At 38.5% G+C, this 23,378-nt stretch overlaps 1 protein-coding gene across 1 annotated transcript in view; it reads right to left on the minus strand.

The window, feature by feature from the left end:
* Ncoa1 (nuclear receptor coactivator 1) overlaps nt 1-23,378 on the minus strand; it is a 137,892-nt gene that overhangs the window by 69,684 nt on the left and 44,830 nt on the right. The window contains exons 4-8 of the mRNA XM_090337358.1: nt 22,672-22,828; nt 13,709-13,814; nt 9,382-9,548; nt 6,156-6,253; nt 708-885 (exon numbers count right to left, since the gene is read on the minus strand). Coding sequence (XP_090193484.1) covers nt 708-885; nt 6,156-6,253; nt 9,382-9,548; nt 13,709-13,797 — 532 coding nt within the window. The 5' untranslated portion in view covers nt 13,798-13,814; nt 22,672-22,828. The remainder of the gene's footprint in view (nt 1-707; nt 886-6,155; nt 6,254-9,381; nt 9,549-13,708; nt 13,815-22,671; nt 22,829-23,378) is intronic.

The following is a 23,378-nucleotide window of genomic DNA, read 5'->3' on the forward strand; positions in this document are numbered from 1 at the left end:
GGGCCTGAGCACTGTCCTTGGACTTTCTCAAGGCTAGAGCTCTACCACTTGAGCCTCAGCACCATTTCTGGCTTTTTTCTATGCATGTGGTGCCGAGGAATCGAACCCGGGTCTTCATGCATGCTAGGCAAGCACTTTAACCACTAGGCCAAATTCCCCACCCCCGACATCATCTCTATTAATCCTCTTAGCAGGGCTACTTGGCAGTGGACAGAACAGCCAATCAGACTTGATATTCTTGAACTGAAACCATTCATACTCCCCAAGTATCAATTTTGCAGGTATGTAACATGGCAAGATGCTCCTTTCTCACTTCTTCTCTCTTTTTCTTTGAGCAGGGTAGTGAGAAGAATATCATATGATGCTTACATGGACATAATGAAAGTTGAAAATAAAGGTCATTTTAATATAAACTCTATGTGGTAAAGCAACTAATTGCTCTGTCTCCCACTTCTGTCAACTTGTCATCATGACACAATACAACAAATGACAAACACTTTATCAGATTTTTTGGGTATATATCTGAGGCTGACACAGCATTTAAATACTTTAAATAGTTAATGTTACCTTATATTCTTTTATAATCTTTATAGTTGTCTAAATTGTAATAGTTTGTATAATGTTATAAAACTATAGTAACCACACACACATATACATATAAGCTATAGATAGTTAAGTGTTCTTTTCCAAAATGGATTTTTTTTTACCTAGTGATTTTGGTAGTAGATTTTTGACAAATTCTGCATGATCTCCTACATGCAGTATGCTGTAGACACTGGTATTCATTAATTCTTCCTGATTGTAACCCAAGTAGCTGGTCACATTCTCTGAAACAAATACAATTCTTCCTTCACAGTTTACAACAAAGAAAAATCCATCCAAAGCCTGCAAAACCAACAGAAGGATCAAGAGGTAAGATGATTAAAAGATTAATGCAAAGTAAACATATTTAACCATTAAACAGAGCAGAAATATATGTCAAGTTAAAAAGTGGTTGTTGGGGGGCCAAGAGTTTGGCCTAGTGGTTAAAGTGCTTGCCTAGCACGCATGAAGACCCGGGTTCGATTCCTCGGTACCACATACATAGAAAAACGCCCGAAGTGGTGCTGAGGCTCAAGTGGTAGAGCTCTAGCCTTGAGAAAGTCCAAGGACAGTGCTTAGGCTCTGAGTCCAGTTCCCAGGACTGGCAAAAAAAAAAAAAAAAAAAAAAGTGGTTGTTGATTGGAGGGTTAGGAACTTTAAAAACTGTACTTTTAATGTTTTCAGCATATATGAATTAATAGGTCAATCTTCTTTTATATTTTATCTTGTTTTCTTTCTTCAAAAATCCCCAGCAGTTTTTATTTCTTAAAATTATCTTTAAGTATTACACAAAGGAGTTGCCATTTAATAAAGCAGTTACCCCTTTCAACATTCTCACCCATCCCTCCACAACCCAATCATTTCCTCATTTGAAGTAAATTTTATGACTAAGGACATGAAGTGATGGTTGCACTCAATTGTAAAAAATCTCTAAACCATGCAGAGTGGCACCTATTTCTGCCATCAAGCAGGCTATGTTACAGTGGGAAAGAAAGAGGTAAAACAGAACCAGTGAAAAATGCTGTGTTGAAACACACACAAACCCTCCCAGAACAAAGGGAAAGGGCCTAATTTGAGATGGTGGGGTAATGAAAGTCTCCTTCCTCACAATCAGTCCTGACTTAGCTTAGGCAAGGACACTGCAGGCAAAGGGAGTGCAAGTCACAATAGGATGGGCTGCTGGAGTGAATGGCATACAGTAGTCCTGCATAGCAGGAAAAAATGTCAGCAGAAGCCTGTAATCTTAGCTACTCAGGAGACTGAGATCTAAAGATCATGGTTCAAAGCCAGCTGGGACACATAAGTCCATGAGACTCTTCTCTCCAATTAACCACCAGAAAACCAGAAGTGGCGCTGTTGCTCAAGTGGTAGAATGCTAGCCTTGAACTGAAGAGCTCAAGGACAGCGTTCAGGCCGAGTTTAAGCCCCACAACCACAACCACCACCACCACCACCACCACCACCATCATCAACAACAAAAGTCAGCAGACTAAACAGACTATGTGCTCAGATGGAACCAGGCAGGGCTCCTTCTCTAAGAGGAGATGAATGTGCTCCCAAGGGGTGACAGGAAAAGCAAGATATTATATTTTGATTATAATACAGTCAAAATTATAATTTGATTATAATACAATCAAAATTAAATGTGTATCTTGAAGTCCAGAGACTCACAAACTTGATTGATTGATTCCAAATTATAATCATCAGTCCCGAGGGAGAATGGAATGATATAGATTGTCACTATATTTGGAATCTTTCCATTTATTGCATCATACACATGGGTACAGCCAAAATGGAAAACAGCATGTAGGACCCACAAAATAAACAAATAAACAAACAAATGTTAACAGATGACACAGCATACCTGGATAGACACCCCTCCTACTACACACACACGAATTGAAATCAGTACCTTGAAACAGATATCAGCATGCCACATTCATTTCATTATTTATAGTACCTAAGATAATGAATTAGATTCTAAGTGTCAATTGATGGTCGAATGGGTAAGATTATTGCTAAACCAAATGTTGAAATAAGTAGAACTTAGGGCTGGGTGCAGTGGCTCATGCCTCCTGTCCTGAGAGATGAAGATAGGAAAGATCATAGTTTGAGGCCAGCCCAGACTAAAAACAGTAAGATCCTACTTCAAACAAACCATTGTAGTGGGACATACTATGTAGTTCCAGCTACTGAAGTGGTAGAGGTAGTCAAATACTAGTTCCAGGCTAGCCCAAGCAAAATCCTAAGATGCAACCTAGAAAAACTAAAAAGCAAAAGGACTACGATGTACCTTAAGTAATAATGTCCTTGCTTAGAGAACACAAAGCCAAGTTACATCCTAGTAGTTTAACTGTCCCCCTGCAAAAACTCCAGCAGAACTAGAACTGTTTTTCCAAATCACTCCATCACAAAGCATACTACCTATGTAGATTTCAAAAAATAATGAACCCTGAGCTCAATCTCCAATACCATACACATACAAAGAAATGAAATGATGATTTTCTTCTCTTTTCTCCCTAGAGCTGAGGACCAAACTCAGGGCCTTGCACTTGCCAGGCAAGGGATTTTCCATGGAGCTAAATCCTTAACCCCAACATTTTCTATAATAACTTTTTTTTTTTTTTTTGCCAGTCCTTGGCTTAAGCTCAGGGCCTGAGCACTGTCCTTGGATTTTTCTCAAGGCTAGAGCTCTACCACTTGAGCCTCAGCACCACTTCTGGCTTTTTCTAAGTATGTGGTACCAAGGAATTGAACCCGGGTCTTCGTGCATGCTAGGCAAGCACTCTACCACTAGGCCAAACTCCCGGCCCTAATAAGAAAACTTTAAAATGGATCTACTTTTGGTCTGCCTGCTAGGGCTGTTGCTTAACACATAATGTAAAAGGAAGAGGAATGTGAAAATCAGTAATTTGAAGACTTAGCACTAGATAAATTCTTAAATTATTTTGAGTTTAGATGGATAGAAAAGCCCCTTCATTTCAAACTAACTTTTTGTAAAAGATTAGCTGGGGCCGGGAGTTTGGCCTAGTGGTAGAGTGCTTGCCTAGCATGTGCAAAGACCCAGGTTCGATTCCTCTGCAGCACATACATAGAAAAAAGCTGAAAGTGGTGCTATGGCGCACAGGTAGAGCTCTAACCTTGAGAAAAGTCCAAGGACAGTGCTCAGGCCCTGAGTTCAAGCCCCACAACTGGCAAAAACAAAAAATTAGCGGGGGGTGGGGGGGAGGGTAATGGGTACCAAGACATGTGAAAGGGTATCAATGTATGTGAATTAATGTACCTTTTATCTGGCAAATATCATGTAACCCTTTTATTAATTACAATAAAAAATTTTAAAAAATTAGCTATAAATCTCATAGTAGGTGATATTTGCCTTATACTTTATATAGAAACAGGAAAATTAAGAATATACACTGAACTTAATTTTTAATTTTATTATAAATAAAATACATGTATAAACAAATTTTTAAATATGAAAATAAGGTCAAGAAGGCCAGACAAAATCGTACCAGTAGGAGACTAACAACAAATTCAGGGAGTATTCTATAGACTAGTCCTATGAATATACAGACATCTGTACTTTCTAAAAGCATGTCTGATGGATATAATCTGCTAGTACTTACTCCAGTGTGGGTTTCCCTCCTAGAATGTACATATAATGAACTGCTCTGTGTGTTCCTGAGGAGTATTTTCCTAACAGTTGGAAGCTACACTGGGCTGCACACAGAGATATCAAATGCCTGACTGTAAAGACAATATAATCAATATGACAATGCTTTCATCTAACTAGGATGTCACCCTTTAAGAGAACCTTGACCTCACAGCAGGAATCATACCGCCCAAAGCATTGCATGGGGCCTGGCTTTAAATGATACTAACATCTAAGAGCGAGTTAGTCACTAGACCAAGTTCTAGGAAAAAACACAGGAATCTCACAAATTTTTCTGCCCAGACTAGCTTTGAACCAAGAACTTCTAGATCTCAGCCTTCTGAGTGGTTAGGATTATAGCCATAAGACACTGTAATCCAGCATATTCTCCTAATCCTTCTCTTTTTGGGGTGGTACTGGGCTTTGCACTGACAAGCAGGTGTTATAACATAAGCCCACTGTTAGGTCCGCCTCGAGGAAATGACTTCTATCCTTGGCTCTCTCCCCCTGCACCCTGGAAATCCCCGCCCAGCACCTGTAACCCTGGCAACTGGCATGCCCGGGGGCAGTGGGAGATCCCCCAGTCTGAGGTATTTCCCCATCCTCTGAGATCACATCCACTTCCGCTGTGCCTATACCCCTCCCCATATATTATCTCTTACTTCATGCCATAAGCTCTCTTGCTCGTCCGACTCTATCTTGGGTGGCAGGAGTCTGCTCTTTCTTCACACAATAAACCTGAACTGCGTGGAGTTTCTTTCAGCAGACCTTATATCCACCACTTAGTACTTATTTTTCAAATAAGATTCTATTTTTGCCCAGGCCAATCCTCTATGTAGCTAGGATGACAGGAGAATGTCACTTCAAAAAAGCAGCCTGTTAAAAGTACAGAAGTGTAATATAGGAAAAAGTAAAGCAAAATGGAGTTCTTTGGGTGTCATCTCCATAGGATGCAAAGTAAAGTGATGCAAATATAAATGCATTATATTTCTGGGTACAGCATGAAGTAATAACTACATTATGAGATTTCTGTTACATCAGAGGTAGGTAGAGGAAAGTATCATGGTTAATACAAGGCAGGGAAGCCATAGGGAGAGGACAAAGTACATAGAAAAATGACAAAATAAAAATACCTATGCAAATTTATTAGACCACCAGAAAGCAGGGCCTTGAGTAAGGACAAGGAAGGGATTTATTTTACATACATTTATACAATTATATGTGAAATTGAAGTTCAACAGAAAAGTGTATGTTGTGGGGGAATAACTGCATTTATATATAAAAAAGTCCGTGACACTCATCTCTCCAATTAGTAACCAGAAAAACCAGAAGTGGTACTGTGGCTCATGGGTAGGGCAGTAGCCTTGAGCTGAAAAGTTCAGGGACAGTACCCAGGCCCAGAATTCAAGTCCTACAAGTAACAAAAAAAAAAGTTCTTTATTTCACAAAACTTGGCAATAAAGTTTTTTTTTTTTTAGTTTTCCATCTGACAACTTTGAATGCCTCATCAAATTTTTGTTCATTTACTTACATTTAATTCTGAAATAACAATTATCAAAGTTTTTTAAAGTAAAATTATAAAAATTTCTTGCAAATATTTGTTTCTTAGTGCAATAGTTAAATATAACATATAAAAGAAGATACAGGGGCCTGGAGTTTAGCCTAGTGGTAGAGTGCTTGCCTAGCATGCACGAGGACCCAGGTTCAATTCCTTGGTAGCACATACATAGAAAAAAGTCAGAAGTGGTGCTGTGCTGTGGCTTAAGTGGTAGAGCTCTAGCCTTGAGAAAGTCCAAGGACAGTGCTCAGGCCCTGAGTTCATGGCCCAGGACTGGCTAAAAAAAGAAGAAGAAGAAGATACAGATAAAGCCAAATTGGTAAGAACAAAGATTTTTAGTTTGGGGTCAGTGAGGACACTTACCTCCAGAAGAAGAGGTCCTAAGGATTCCTTTTCTATTACTCCTTGACTGCTTGATGAGATATCTGATTTTTGTACATCATCATCAGTTGTTGATTTCTCTGATAAAAAAAAGAAAAGAAAAAAGTTTAAGCCAGGTGAGGTGGATCATTCCTGTAATCCTAGCTCCTTGGTTTGTAGTAAGTCCTTGAGACTCTTACCTCCAATTAACCACTGGGAGTGGCCCTGTGGTTCAAAGGGTAGGGAGGTAGCCTTGATCTGAAGAGCTCAGGGACAGAGCCCAGGCCTAGAGTTGAAGCCCCACGACCCACAAAAAAAAACAAAAAACAAAAAAAAAAATCAAGGGTTACACCTTTCCAAACACACTCATTTAATAAAGGCCATAGATTTATGTCACTGAGATAGGAAGATCTTTGTTTTTGAGGCAAGTCGTAATAAAAATTATGATGTTTATATAAATTATATTATTATATGTAAAAAATAAATTTAGGGAAAATATAAAATTACCTGACAGTGAATGGCCTATGCAATGTAAAAAATGAAATATAATTTTTTGATATTATATGTAATAGAAAGGAATCAGTTCTTCCTGTCCTTTTCCTTTTCTTTCCCTTTTTTGTCAGCTGGGAGACATAGAGAAGCAAGCCAGGCTGACCAGGAAAGTAAGTTTTTTTCTACCTCCTGCTTTGTCTGTTTTATTTGAGATCCTTTTATTTGTTTTGCTGTTCTCTTGTGTATTACAGGATACCCTAAAAATTCTTAGGGTTTTGTTCACATTAAAGAGTAAGATACAGCTGGGCACTTGTAGCCTGTCATCCTAGTTACTCAGAAGGCTAAGATCTGAGGATCGTGCTTTGAAACTAGACTGAGCAGGCAAGTTTGTGAGACTGTTTATTTTGGTTGGTCATGGGATTTGAACTCAGGACCTGGGCACTAGTCTAAAGGTTTTTCACTAAAGGCTCTATCACTCTGAGACACAGCTCCATTTCCAGTTTTCTGGTAGCTAATTAATTGGAGATAATTGTCTTTCCTGATAGTGCCCAGACCTAGTTTAAGCCCCAGAATACCCCCCACACACCCTTCCCCTGCCACACAGTGAGTTATTACTAGGTACTAAAGGCCTATAATCAAAGCTACTATAATCCAAGATACTTGGGAGGTGAAGACTGGGTAGATTCAGTTTAAGGCCAGCCTAGATGGAAAACTTAGTAAGACCTGCATCTGAACCAGTAAGCTCAGTGTGCTGGTATACAGTGGTGATTCCTGCTATGTAGAAGTCATAGGTTGAAGGATCACGATTTGAGGCTCACTCTGGGAAAAAAATGTTTAAGATTTTATTCAAAATATAAGTCAAGCAAAAAAGGGCTGCAGACATGGCTCAAGTGGCAGAGCACCTGCCCAGAAAGCACACAAGGCAATGTTTATGCACCTAAAACACACAAATTTTTTAAAAGAGGTACTAAAATGTTCATTAGAAGGCATGGTTTTCGTTTAAGATCATCTCTGAGAATATCTTTTCCCTTTAGACAGTCCAGCTTCTGTGGAGGAATTCCACCTCTTCAGGACCATGGGCCATGCAGGGGCCATGCTGTCAACCTGTAGGCTTGGTTTCTCTTGCTTGCTAAGTTGGTTGTCACCAGAGTATTTTTTAGTTTCTAAAAGCTTTAAATTATACAACTTAAATGTTTTTTGTTTTGTTTTGTTTTGCCAGTTCTGGGGCATGAACTCAGGGCCTGAGCACTGTCCTTGAGCATTCTCAAGGCTAGCGCTCTACCACTTGATCCACAGCACCACTTTTGGCTTTTTCTGTTATGTGGTTCTGAGGAATCGAACCTAGGGCTTTGTGCATGCCAGACAAGCACTCTTACCACTAGGCCACACTCCTGGCCCTTAAACAGTTTTTAAGTATATTTGCTTATTGTCCTTTCACACTGTTGCTCTTAATCTGAAGTTCTTTGGGGTCTTTCTGCTATTTGTGTTCTTTCTTGCCATTGGTTATCTCCTCATGTTAAGAAGTTTTAGTGTAAGGCTGAGAGTTTGGCCTATAGGTGGAGTGCTTGCCTAGCATGCACAAAGAGCCGGGTTTGATTCCTCAGTACCATATACGTAGAAAAAAGCCGAAAGTGGTGCTGTGGCTCAAGTGGTAGAATGCTAGCCTTGAGGAAAAAGCCCAAGGACAGTGCTTAGGCCCTGAACTCAAGGCCCAGGATAGGCAAAAAAGAAAAAAAGGAAAAAGAAGTTTTCGTGTAAAATCATCCACAGCAGCAGTTTTATGTGGCACCTTGTGAGTCAGGTTATGGGGGTGTTCCTATGAAGTGCTTTGCGTTTGTTTCTGGTAGGCATCCCAGGGAACTAGTGGTGTGGGGTTCCCACTAAGCAAAAACATCAACATCAAAAAACTTCAGAGTCTTTTTCAGAAAAGACTGATGCCCGCTCCCCCCGCCCGCCAATATACACACAAGAACCCAGGCAAAGGCAGCTTCCTCCAACTTGTGCCACAGCTAGTTTGCCCTACAACGAATGGTGTCTCCTGCCTCAGTCCCCATGTCACTGGGCTTCCTAATTTCTTCAGACAACTAGTTGTCAAGTTGACTTCTCTACTTTGTTATAAGAGGCTCCAATTTAGTAAAGAAAGTACTATCTAAATAAAGACATTTACCCAATAAAATGACAATTTTTTTTTTTTTTTTGCCAGTCCTGGGCTTGAGCTCAGGGCCTGAGCACTGTCCTTGGGCTTTCTCAAGGCTAGAGCTCTACCACTTGAGCCTCAGCACCACTTCTGGCTTTTTCTATGTATGTGGTATCGAGAAATCGAACCCGGGTCTTCGTGCATGCTAGGCAAAGCACTCTACCACTAGGCCAAACTCCCGGCCCTAAAATGATAAATTTAATGCAGCTTCATAACAATAAGAGTAGAAGACACTAGAAATGTGGTGGGTTTTTTTGTTTGTGTGTGTGTGTGTCTTGGGGCTTTGAAGTTGGCCTGGGCGTTGTCTCTGAGCTCTTTAGCTCAAGGCTACCACCCTACTCTTGAGCTAAGCCCCATTATCCATTTTCTAGAAGTTAATTGGAGATAAGAATCTCAGTTCCTTTTGTGCCCAGGCTGGCTTTGAATCTTTATCCTCAGATCTCAGCCTCCTAAGTAGCTAGGATTATAGGCGTAAGCCACTGTGCTTGGCTGACACTAGGTAATGTCTTAGCAACAGAAACACAGCAGACTTCTTCTTACCTTGTTCCATTCTTTTCATCAGCTGTATCTGATCAACCGTTTTCTTCAAAATTTTGCATTTGTCTGGCTTTACACTCAAGCTGTCAATGTCACTGATGTTGGCAGACAATAATTCAGCTAGCTCTTCTAAATATTTATTTTCTTGTTCCCTGCGTCTCTTTTCAGTGCTATTATACATAGAAAAATCTAGTTAGTGTATGTGCACATCATGTTAATTTTCTTCTCTGATCATTTAATGTTTACATGTTTAGAGAAATCCTTATTTTTTATTGAAAATATAAAACCAAGTTGAGTGTGGTGATTCATATCTGTATCTCAGCAACACGGGAGACATTAGTAAGAGGATCCTGGTTTGAGGCCAGTCCTGGGAAAAAATACAAGACCACATCTGAATAACAACCAAAGCAAAGAAGAGCTATGGGCATGGCTCAGCGAAGCCCTGGATTCAAACATCAAGGCTGAAAAAAAACAACAAAGAAAAACAACCAAACTCCAAACAAAAAAATCTAAAAAACTATAAAACAAAATTTAAATTCATTTATATTCATACAAAATACCAAGATACAGAAAATAATTCTGGCTAAAATATACGAAGTGGTATGGCTCAAGTGTTAAAGTACTTGCTTAGCAATCTTACATAAAGTGTTCAATTCCCAGAACTGCAAAAATAACTAAAACAAATAAGAACTATAAAAGTAAATTAGTTTTATAATGGATGTGTTTCCTTGATGCTTTATATACCTTCAATATTATCAAATAGGAACTGATTAATAGATATTAAAGGAACCAACAGTAAATGTAACAGTTGCTGTTGGTATTACTGTATGTTAGAAACAACTGCTTGGAATAAAAACCTGAATTGTCATAACTTTATCACTAATTAAATAGGGTAGACTGTGCAACAGTTCAATTGAGCTATAATGAAACATCTCATAAATTCTTCATTCTTGATTAGACTATTCATCAGAAAGAAAAAAAAGTACTGTTCAAAAGTAAAATTAGAAATAATCAGAGCAAAAATTCAGAGAATAACAGTGGTTTTGTCCCAAAAAAGGAAAAATTTTACTTACAAGTTCTTATCAATACAATAAAATCAAACTTGAATAATCTTAAAGCAACATAATAAGCAAAAAGGATAACACTGCATATAGCTAGCACTTATTTTTGGGGGAGGGGGAATGCTTGTATTGAACTTAGGGCCTTGTGCTCTTATTTAGTATTTTCCACTAAGGCTGGTGCTATACTAGAGCCATGTCTCCACTTTCAAATTGTTGCTGTTTGAGTAAAGTCTTAGATTTATCTGCCTTGGCTGGCTTTGAACAGTGATTCTCAGATATTAGTCTACTGAGTACTGATCCCTTTATGGCTCACATCTATAATATAAATATATACACAATATGTACACTGTATATATATATATATCCTATATGTATATACATATACACACACATACACACATATATGCTGAATATATGGAATGATTATTGTTTTTTATTCTAGATTTTATCTCTGGTTTATTTAACCAAGTTCTTAGGCCACTTGCTTTATATAGCACATTACTTTGAAATTTTTCAGGATCACAATGACATTTAGAACAAACCGGTGACAACTAGTTCTCTGAAATTAAAACTTTTGGCCTGCATATAAAAGTGAGAGAGAAAAAAAGAGTGAGAAGAAGGAAAAATCAGTTGTTAAAATACCAGGTGCAGCCGTGCATAATCTTACCTTCTGAGTATATTAGGAGGATACATGTTTGAGGACAATCTGCATTCCTACCCCACGGGGGTAAAAAAAAAGGGCAGTGAGACCTTCCCACACCCATTTCAATCAATGAGCCAGATATGGAGGTATATACTTAAGGGTAACAGTCTTGGGCTAGCTTTTGGTAAAAAAATGTAAGACCCTAACCAAAAACACAACTTAAGCAAAAAAGTGCCAAAGGAGTGGTTCAATTTGTAGAATGCCAGCCTTCTATAAAAAAAAAATTAAGGGGCAATGTGAAGCCCTGCATTCAAGTCCCTGTACTAGCACAAAAGAGGGGCAAAATATGTAGGCATGCACCTGTCCAGGGCTGTTCACACATAAATGTGAGGCCTATTTAACAATTAAAGCAAAATGAGGACATGGCTCAAGTGGTAAAACGCCTGTCTAGCAAGTCCAAGGCTCTGAGTTCAAGTATCACCCAAAAATAGCACAAACACATATTCTGTCTTTATCATTCACATTGAGGAATTATTTTCATTTTATTTCGTTAAAATTATACATTACAACTTTTACAGCAAGAACATACAGCAAGATATTAGGACAAATTTCACAACAAGGCATTGAAAGCAAGGCATGAATCAATGAGGAACATATATATGTTCCAAGGTTTAGCTTTGCAGTCTAATACTGTTTGAGGACATGTGATTTTTAGCTTAGAAAATGCAACAGCTACGAGACATATTAAGTATATAGAGTACGATCTGTTTAAACCTAAGAGTCTAAATTTCAACATAAATATTTGTATTTACTTTGTGAATGCTCCTAAATATGTTGTTTGTACAGAGAAAGGGTCTCACTGTTTAATTCGGGCTAGTCTAGAACTCTTGATCTGTTTCTTCTGAGTGAATAGATTACAGGTATGTGCCGAAACATCCACACTCCATATGTTTTATTTAATATGATAATGCTTTTAAAAAAAACACGGTAGAGCTGGACGCAGTGACTCACATCTATAATCCTCGCTACTCAGGAGGCTAAGATCTGAGGATCACAATTCAAAGCCAGCCTGCGCACTAAAGACTGTGAGACTCTTATCTCCAATTAACCACCAGAAAACAGGAAGTGGTGCTGTGGCTCAAGGGGTAGAGTAGTAGCCTTGAGCTGAGGAGAACAGGGACAGTGCCCAAGCCCAGGGTCTAAACCCCACGACCGACCAAAAAAAAAAAAAAAAACCATAATAGAGGGCTGGGAACATAGCCTAATGGTAGAGTGCTCACCCAGCATGCACGAAGCCCTGGGTTGGATTCCTTGGTACCAGATATTCAGAAAAATCCAGAAGTGGTGCTGTGGCTCAAGTGGCAGAGCGCTAAAGCATTGCAAAGACCAAGGATAGTGCCCAGGCCCTGAGTTCAAGCCCCAGGATTGGCAAACAAACAAATAAACAAACACTGTTGAGTTAAAGAAAAGCATGAGACTGAAGACAGAAGATGGAATAAGAAGCCATATATAATAAAATGATAAGGTCATCTACAAAATGACTAGAGGTTGAGACTAAGGGGAAGAAAAATAAAAACATAATATGAAGCAGCCATTCTAGAAACTGAAGGCTCATGCCTGTAATCCTAGTTACTTAGGAAGTTAAGATATGGAGGATTACGGTTTATAGCCAGCTTGGATAGGAAAGTCCATGAGACCCCATGATTCCAAAATAACCAGCATGACAGTGGGACTAAAGGCATAGCTCAATTGGTAGAGAGACAGTCAAGGTAGCTAGCCAAATAAACAAAGTTCAAACCCCAGTACTGAACCCCTTCCAGAAAAAAACAAAAATAAACAAAAAACAGCAGCCAATATTTAGGTAGAGACACAAAGACAAACAGATATGCCCAAACAAAGCAAAAATTGAATGAAAAATGGGAATGACAAAAAAAATTCTATACCATTATTAAAAGAAGACTTTACTAATTTTTTTTGGTCGATTATGAGGCTTTAACTTAGGACCTGAGTGCTGTCCCTATCCCTGAGATTTTCTGCTCAAGCCTAGCAGTATACTACTACTTTGAGCCAAAATGCCACCTCTGGTATATATTCTGGATATAATAACACATTTATTAATACTTAAGATAACATTCAAGGATGTTAATACATTAATTTATTCATTTGACAAATATTCACTTTGTTCCAGTTATAGTATAGATAAGCCATGCATTATGTTATGCACTTTACCAAATAACAGCTTAGAATCTAGTTAAGAGGTTAAGAATTCATAAAATAATCACATAAACTAGTAAGGTCTGTATTTATGGATCAGAGACATAAAAAAATCTGCGGGACAGAAACATGAATGAGGGAGACTTGACCTAATAGTTGTGGAAGAGCAGTTTCCACTAAAAAACTAATGACTAAGCTGGCTTCTGAATAATACTAAAGTATTGATTACAGGAAATGAATAGGAAGCAAGCTGGACAAGGGAGGAATATGTAGAGCCCTTGCAGGGAGAATGAGATCTTGGTGAGTACATGGGACCTTAAGAAAGGCCATCAAACTTGGAGAAGATGAAACAAAAGCTCCAAAGTGGCAGCAACCAGCTCCGCCAGAAATAGACTCAGAAGAGCGTTCCTACCTCGATGCCAGTGTGTCACATGGCGATCCTTTTCTTTTATGTGAGTCTGGGTTTACAGGGTCGGATGAACTGTCCCCAAGGCCACTCATGTTGAAAAATTTCACACCTAAAAAGGAAGGATAAGAGTAAGAAATGCACCTTGTAACCACTGCAGTCAAACAAAGGGAGGGGAAGTCTCCTGTGTTTCTAAACCATAGCCAAAATTCCTAAATAATGAATTCTTGATTATAAGCATCACACATGCATTAGCATCTATATAAAACTACAAAAGTCATTATCTACTCATTGTTTCTATACTTTTCTAAGTTTGTAATCTGAAATTACTAATCTCCTATGAAATTACTGTGATCATTAGAATGAAAATAAGTAGACTAATGTGGGGGAATTATGAATGAAGTGACACCGATGAAGATGCACTGTCTGCATAAACTCATGTTGAACTGGAACCCCTCTGTACAACAACTTAAAGATATTTAAAATTCTTAAAAAGAATAAGTATAAACTGAAAAGTTAAATTCAGATAAATTTTTTTCTTTCTTTTCTTTTTTGCCAGTCCTGGGCTTGGGCTCAGGGCCTGAGCACGTCCCTGAATTTTCTCAAGGCTAGGGCTCTACCACTTGAGCCACAGCACCACTTCTGGCTTTTTGCTACATATGTGGTACTGAGGAATCGAACCCGGGTCTTCGTGCATGCTAGGCAAGCACTCTACCACTAGGCCAAACGCCCGGCCTGTTTTGTTTTTTTTTTTACCAGTCGTGAGGCTTGAACTCAGGACCTGAGCACTGTGCTTGGACTTTTCTCAAGTCTAGGGCTCTACAAATGGAGCCACAGCACCACTTCCGTGCTTTTTCTATGTATGGGGTACCGAGGAATCAAACCCGGGTCTTTGTGCATGCTAGGCAAGCACTCTATCACTAGGCCAAACTCCCGGACCAAATTCAGATAATTTTTTAATTTATTCAGATATTACTTTTGCAGAAAAATTTTTAAAATTTATTAGTGAGATTTGGAAAAATAAATAATACATATATGATTAAAGTTAAAATGATAAACTAGATTTGGATTCTGATTCATACTCTCTACTTTGAATTCCATACTACATAACCTTGTGTTTATGTAAACAAGAGACAAAGATCAAATGGTTGGTCTATGTTAGGATCTTGGTATAGATGCCAGAGAACACAACGTCATTCCCAGCATGCAAGCCAGGTCTTTCACACATGGTGCCAGTTAGTGACTGCACTTAAAGATCAAGATCCCTTCTGATTGTCCCCCATCAACCACTACTCTGCAGAATTCCAATACAATTCAGAACCCTGCTTAGTCTTAAATATCCTCATTACCTTTGGGACTTAAACACCCAGAACAATACACTCTACCTTTTCTTTTTACTCTACTTTCCTTCTCCAAAGGAGAGGAAATTCTTGTTAAATGCAAAACTTCAGGCTTTTCCCTAAATTGTAAGTTATTAAACAAGCAGTGGAGTGCTTGTTATGAAGAATGCTGAAATTGATGAGCTGCTCTCACATGTTTTTGCTGATGTATTTGAGTGAATCCTTTCTGTAGCCTAAAATTCACTCTGCTTCTTTTCTTGATTTTCTGAGACAGAAGACTATCATATCCTCTTACTGTGCAAATAATTCTAAAAACTTAAATCATAAATGCATGATTATTTTATTCAATGGACAAGGCACATTTCCAATGTCTCCATTTTAAAGTATAATTTATGAAAATATCCAACTATGAGTGAGGAATTTTTTTTTGTTGTTGTGTTTGTTTTTGCCAGTCCTGGGCTTGAGCTCAGGGCCTGAGCACTGTCCTTGGACTTTCTCAAGGCTAGAGCTCTACCACTTGAGCCTCAACATCACTGCTGCCTTTTTCCTATGTATGTGGTACCAAGGAATCTAACCCGGGTCTTCATGCATGCTAGGCAAGCACTCTATCACTAGGCCAAACTCCCGGCCCCAATCTTGAAATTTTTTTAAATGATTTTTTTTCCTTCCTCTTTCTAACTAATAGTCATGTTTGGTAATGATTCCTTAAGAATTGTCTCTTTCTTCAGTTTCAGAGTTATGATCCAAGGTTGGAAATAAACAACTCATTCTAGATTAATGTTTCTCAATTCAAGTCATTTTTCACTTCTACTCTTATCCTAGTGCCTTTTTTTTTTTTTTTCCCAGCCCTGGGGCTTTTACTCTGAAACTAGGTGTTGTCCCTGAGTGTTTGTGTTCAAGGTTGGTGTTCTACCACTTGAACTACATGGCCTTTTGTGATTAATTGGAGATAAGACATGGACTATCCTACCTGGGTTGGCTTTGAACCTCTATCCTCATATCTGTCTCCTAAACTGCTACAACTCCAAGTGTGAGTCACCAGTGCCCAGCTCAATGTCATTTTATTTTTAAAGCCCGTCATGGGGACTGAACTGAGGGTCTGAGCACTCTCCTGGGGCTTTCCTGAAGGCTAGAGCTCTACCACTTGAACCACAGTACCACTTCTGGCTTCTTTCTGTGTAGGTGATACCGAGGAATCAAACCCGGGTCTTTGGGCATGCTAAGCAAGAATTCTACCACTAGGCCAAACTCTCAGCCCCTCAATGTCATTTTCAAGCTATCACTTCCTTGGTGAGAATCAAATGTATTCCCTAGTATAGCATGGCAGACAAAATCACTTCATTAGGGACAGAGAGATTTGTTCAAGTCCAGGTTTAATACAACCTTGCCTGCCTTTGGGCAAAGTACAAAAATCTTAAAAAAAAAAAAAAAATTCCCTCTCAGCTGGGTATGGTGGCTCATACCTATAATACTTAGGAAGAAGAGACTAGAGCAATCCAGAGGAAAAGTTCATAAGATCACTATCTCAACCACTATTTCCATGTTGTAATGTGCCCTGGCCATTCCAGCTATTTGCAAACTGTAAATAAGAAGATGGCAGTCCAGGCCAGCCTAAGCAAAAAAAAAAAAAAAAAATGAGACCCCCATCTCAAAACCAATAGGGAAAAAAAGGGCTGAAGGTATGGTTTAGGGAACAGACCTAGCAAGAGCAAGGTCTTATCTTCAAACCATAGTAACACACACACACACACACACACACTCACTCTCTCTCTCTCTCTTTCTCTCATTTTTTTTGGCTCAGTGCTTTGAGTCATTCTAGCATCTTGTCATACATTCTGAATGTAAGCAAGCACCAGGATTTCAGGATTTGCTCAATTTTATTTCCTGAAGCCATCAATTCCACATATACTCATTGTCAAATTGATAAATTCAGTTTTTCATCTCTTGGGTTAGTAAAATAGTTTCCCAAAGAGACTCCTGTTTTCACTCTTGTCTTTATTAAACCCATTCTCTGCACAGCCACTAGGATAGGCTATCAAAATCAAAGGCATGTCTGATTAAATCAATCTCTTATTTAAAAGCCTTTATTAAATCCTAATTTTCCTTTACAGGTGTGAGCTACCAGGACCCACTTACTTGTGTGTGTGTGTGTGTGCGTTCACACGCGTGTGCACGCACATGCTAATGTTGGAACTTGAACTCAAGGCCTAGGCACTGATCCTGAGGTTTTCTATTCAAGGCTAGCACTTTCATCATTTGTTTTTGGCAGTTAATTGGAGGTAAGAGTCTCATGGTCTTTCTTACTCAGGTTAGATTTGAACCAGGCTCCTCAAATCTCAGTCTCCTGAGTTGCTAGGATTACAGATGTGTCACCAGTACCCAAACAGGCTTCACTTTAAAAAACAAAGAACAACAACAAACAATAGTGCTGGGGACTGACCCCAATATCTGCACACTGGACAAGCTCTCTACCACTGACCTATATTCTCAACAACAGAATAACATTCTAGAACAGTGATTTTGTAAATTTTATTCACAACTGTGAAATCAGTAGGGCCTAGATCTAGAGGTTAATATATGGTCAAACTCATGAAGTAAATTGTTGCTAACTGAGCTGCTTCCACAATGGGGTCAATTTAAAGATTCTGTGTAATGCTTAAACATTGCTATAACATGATAGGACCAAAATTTCTATTTCTAAAGTCTTTCATTAAGATTGAAATTTGAAGGTAGAGGTGTTAGCCTTGAGGTGAAGAGCTCAAGGACAGCACCCAGGCCCAGAATTCAAGCCTCACATGTAAGAAGGAAAAAATGTTGAAAGTTAAATAACTAATATATGTATAGGTACTGTATAATATAACTATATTACATAATTGTTAATATAAAATTATATATGTACCATTTAATATATAATATATATAATCTATAAACATTTGATTGGATAGGTACTTAATAGTCACTCATTCACCAGATTCTATTATAGACTCATACAATAGATGAGAGCCAATGTGAACTTTGTCTACCTTTTCTGCCTCTAGTGAAATTATGTTCATACCTTTAGATAATTCTCAAAATATACCTGGGGTTTGTATTTTTATAACAATGTGATATAATTCCTTTGTTTGTCTCCTCTTCTAGACTGTGAACTCAAAGGCAGTTACTCTATTTTTCCTGTATACCTAATAATTTAATGATTAAAAGATTTCGTAGCTAAATAAATGACAACTGCTTTGCTTAACTTACTAGTACATTTCAGATTTTTTTTTTTTTTTGCCCCATCCTGGGCTTGAGCTCAGGGTCTGAGCCCTGTCCTTGGACTTTCTCAAAGCTAGAGTTCTACCACTTGAGCCTCAGCATCATTTCCAGCTTTTTCTATGTATGCGGTACTGAGGAATCAAACCCGGGTCTTCGTGCATACTAGGCAAGCACTCTACCACTAGGCCAAACTCCCAGCCCAACATTTCAGATTTTTAAAGGGTAATTAATTCTATGGTAATATGTTTTCTAGAACTTTACACACACACACACACACACACACACACACACACACACACACACACACAAACATATGATTTTATTTTATTTTTTTTGTCCATCATGGAGCTTGAGCTCTTCAACTGGGCGCTGTCCCTGAGTTCTTCAGCTCAAGGCTAGTGCTCTACCGCTTGGAGCCACAGCACCACTTCCAGTTTTCTGGTGGTTAACTGGAGATGAGACTCACTGACTTTCTTGCCTGGGCTGGCTTTGAACCATGATCCTTGGATCTCAGCCTCCTTAGTAGCTAGGACTACAAGTATAAGCCCAGCTTTTAATATAAATTTTTACTCCAGAACTTTTCATAAAGCTTTGAAATTCATCCCTATACTTAGGAATTGTAAGTTTTCTTGAAATCCCTCTTCCCATGTGTTTCAACAAAAATAAGACAAAGTTTTTAAAATCAAAATGTATCTATCTGTTTTGGTCTAGAAACTGAGAGATTTATCTTCCAATTTTGAAAAGGTAAAGACCTATTTTTTTTTTTTTTTGCCTGTCCTGGGGCTTGAACTCTGGGCCTAGGCAATGTCCCTGGACTCCTTTTGTACAAGGCTAACACTCTACCACTTGAGCCACAACACCACTTCAAGCTTTTTCTGTGATTAATTGGAAATAAGAGTCTCAGTGGTTCCTGCCTGGCTGGTGAACTGTGATCCTCAGATCTCAGCCTCCTGAGTAGCATGAGCCACCAATGCCTGGCAAGACCTACTATTTTAGAGAAACAACTCGCATACAAAGCCATGTTTTAGAATCAAAATAATACATTCTCACAGATTGGATACTTTGGAGTAACAACTCTGGATCTAAAACAAAACTGGCATACTGTGCCAAACTAGCTATAGTTTTATCTCTTCTATGTCAATGTGAAATTCTAGTGTTGAGAAGACAGTAGTAGATAATTCAACCATAGCCATACAAGTTGGTGTACCAAAATAGGAACCTAACAGTCAAAGACCTATGGTGAGAATAACCAATAGTTTGCTGATTATATGACCCTACTATTAACAGCTTTCTATTTCCAAACATGATTAAACAATGACAAGAGAAACCTCCGAGACAAACTATTAGAGCTGTTGTATTTATGTAAAATGGCTTTGTACTCAGCAGGTCAGGTATATAAGTAAGGATCATCAAGAAAAGAAATGGGGGCCGGAAGTTTGGCCTAGTGGTAGAGTGTTTGCCTAGCATGCACAAAGACCTGGGTTCGATTCCTTGGTACCACATACATAGCAAAAAGTCAGAAGTGGTGCTATGGCTCAAGTGGCAGAGCCCTAGCCTTGAGAAAATCCAGGGACAGTGCTCAGGCTCTGAGCCCAAGCCCAAGACTGGCAAAAAAAAAAAAAAAAAAAAAAAAGAAAGATAAGAAATGTTGGTTTCAGGAAACCAATTTGCAAGTCACCTTTTCAAAAGGGATTTCTAAATTTCTATGTAAAAGTATCCCATTGACTTAAAGTGTTGCTCAACAGCATCCCTAGAGAGTAGTTTTAGGACTGGAAACCACATCTATTTCTGTTCAAACGTACCATATTAAACCAAACAGGTGAAGGCTGAAGAAATAAAACAATACGAATTAAAATTTTCTACATAGTAAATCTGTCATTCATTTCTCAGACTTAGCTGAGAACTGCATAATTTGAAAAATCAGTACCAACTAAACAGCTTTACTAATTCATTTAAAATGTTTAGCAGGTAATTAGCCAGATCAGTGGTATGAAGAAACTCTTCTCTACCCCCTTCCTTCCTTTACTTTGAGAGAGGGTCTCACTTTTTAGCCAAGACAGGTTTGTAACCCTGATTCTCTGGCCTCTACCTCCTGTATGCTAGAATTTCAGGCATTTTTAATAAGCCAGCATAAACCCAAGCCATCTATTTGATTAATTTCCATCAGCAAATTTCCATCAGTTTTCAGTGATACCCACTGAAAACCGGGGGTGGGGGGTGGGGGGGAAGAACCTGTCCCCAAGCATTTCATGTGAGTATCTGATTGATAGTGCTACTATCTCTTCAATGCTAAGGACTCTTATCTCCAACTAACCAGCAAAAAGCCAGAAGCATAGATATGGCTCAAGTGGTAGAAATATAATCTTAAACAAAAAAGCTAGGGTCAATGTATAGGCCCTAAATACAAGCTCTAGCATACACACACACACACACACACACACACACACACACACGAATGATCTCAGATTACAGCCATCTTGAACTCACTATGTAGACAAGTCTAGATCCTTCCAACTCATCCTCCTAGAATTAATATGTGTTTTATTTGCATAAATGTACGTAATTCTTCACAATAGCCCATCAAGTGTGCACTGTCTCCATTTCAACAGCTTTATAGGCCTTCTAAAGCTATGATTTCAGGAAGATGATGGTAAAGACTAACACGTAACAGTAACTATTAAACATCTAGCATATTAAATCATTTACTTATAACCCTTAACTCATTCACATTTGTAAAAGGAACCTGAGGCACAGAGATGACTAAATCTGCTCAATATCTTACATGGTAGAAACAAAAATCAATCCTAGGTAATTTTATTCCAGATTCACCTTAAATATGCTTTAAGTTATGTAATTAACCCCAGGTCCCAGAAATAATAGGTTTAAGAAAAAGCCAGCAATATGCCTCAATTTTCTTGATTTGCTTCTTCATTAAAACATTTTTTTAACACAGGCACAGTGGTACATACTTATAATTCTAGAATTTGGGAGGCTGTGGTAAGATAACCCTGTGTTCAAGGTCAACTTGGACTACCGAATGAGCCATAGAACATGAGAGGAGATGAAGGGGGAATGGATGACTAGCTGTATATTCAAAATAAATGAAGGGACAGTTTAATTTAGTTTTTTTTTTTCTCCTTTTCTTGGCATTGCTGGAGTGTAAGCTCACACCTTGAACTTGGTACTTAAGAGTCATGCCCACTAGTCCTTTTTTTTTGTTTTATGGTTAGGGCCTCATGTTTTTCCTTGAACCAGCTTTGGATCTTTATTCTCCTATCTCCATCTCCCAGGCATCTGGCATCACAGGCCCATTCCACCATACTCAGCTTATTTGTGGAGAGGAGATATTGCTAACTTAAAAAAAAAATTATCAATATAATTTTTATTGTTGTGTGTGTGTGTGTGTGTGTGTGTGTGTGTGTGCACACGTGCATGTGCATGTGCATGTAGGTGGTGGGGCTTGAACTCTGGGCCTGGGCCCTGTCCCTGAGCTCTTCAGCTCAAGGCTACCGCTCTACCCCCTGAGCCACAGCACCACTTCCCATTTTCTAGTGTTAAATGGAGATAAGAATCTCACGGGGGCCGGGAGTTTGGCCTAGTGGTTAAAGTGTTTGCCTAGCATGCATGAAGACCCGGGTTCCATTCCTTGGTACCACATACATAGAAAAAAGCCGGAAGTGGTGCTGAGGCTCAAGTGGTAGAGCTCTAGCCTTGAGAAAGTCCAAGGACATAGCTCAGGCCCTGAGCTCAAACCCAGGACTGGCAAAAAAAAAAAAAAAAAAAAGAATCTCACGGGCTGGCTTTGAACCTCAATCTTTAGATCTTAGCCTCCTAAGTAGCAAGGATTATAGGAGTGATCAATTGTGCCTGGCATTTTATTGTTATTATTAAGAGGGGTAATACAGAGGGATTACAATTCCCTAAGTGAGTAATGAATACAATTCTTCTTGGACAACATCATCCCTTCCTTCACTTTCCTGAAGATTTGATCTTGTTAGCTTTTTGTCCAAGCTGGCCTGGAACTGGAATCCTCCCAATCTTTGTCTCTAGGATAGCTGGACTTACAGGTATGAGACACTATGACAGTCCAGGCTTCTAGGTCACTTTAAACTGCAGTAAGGGTTTGAGCGTCTCACTATAAGATATAAAACATGAAGCCCATGTGGTTTCAATTTACACCAAAATGGTTCATAAAGTAGAATCTGGAACTTGTCTAACACTTTCACTTAGGAAACATCAGTATTTGTTTTAATATCTTGCAGCTTCCCATTCCAGTATATTATTTCCTTAATTAAAAAAAAAAATTCAATGGGTATCTTCCCTTCACACTTTTGCAAAGACAAAAGTTATTTAAAACAGAACTACAATTCCTACCTGGGAGACGTTTTTGTTCATAATGAGTTCCAAAAAGATATGTTCAAATCTAAGAGTTCCAGAGGGCAGGTTTGGCAGGGGGAGAAGGAAATGATGTTGTCCAAACTTGGCGCTGTCTCTTTATTCTTATTTCATTTAAGATCAAATATACAAGTAACTAGAATGAATGAGAAGGGGAAAAAAAGCAAAAAGGTTAGATTGTCAAATTATTCTTTAAGAAATGATATAGATTAGGAGTTGTAGAACATAAGAGAAAAAGCAATTATTAAGCAATCACAAAAGTATTTCAAAAACACAAAGATCTGAAGTCCTTTTTGGGGACTCCTATTTGAAGACTGCTTGCTGCTTAAGTAATACATAATTATATTTGCCCTTCAACTTCTAAAAGACACATTCATATGTCTTTAATTTTTTCTAGCTGCATTTATATGTTTTTCCTTCTTATTGCTTAGAAAAATCTGTTTTTATGTTTTCAGTTATCATTTAATTCTTTAATTTTTATAAGTCCCATCTATTATGTAGATTGCTAACATTTTGCTCATAATTTGTTTATAGAAATAATTCATACTTAAAAGATTCATAATACTTAAAAGTTAGTGGAGTTCTGATTTTAGAACTCTACATAAAACTTAAAAAGCTGGGGCCCAGCAGTTTGGCCTAGTGGTACAGTGCTTGGCTACTATGCATGAAGATCTGGGTTCTATTCC

Source organism: Megascapheus bottae, chromosome 7 (genome assembly GCF_031878675.1).
Source record: "Megascapheus bottae isolate mThoBot1 chromosome 7, mThoBot2.hap1, whole genome shotgun sequence".
Lineage (NCBI taxonomy): Eukaryota > Metazoa > Chordata > Mammalia > Rodentia > Geomyidae > Megascapheus > Megascapheus bottae.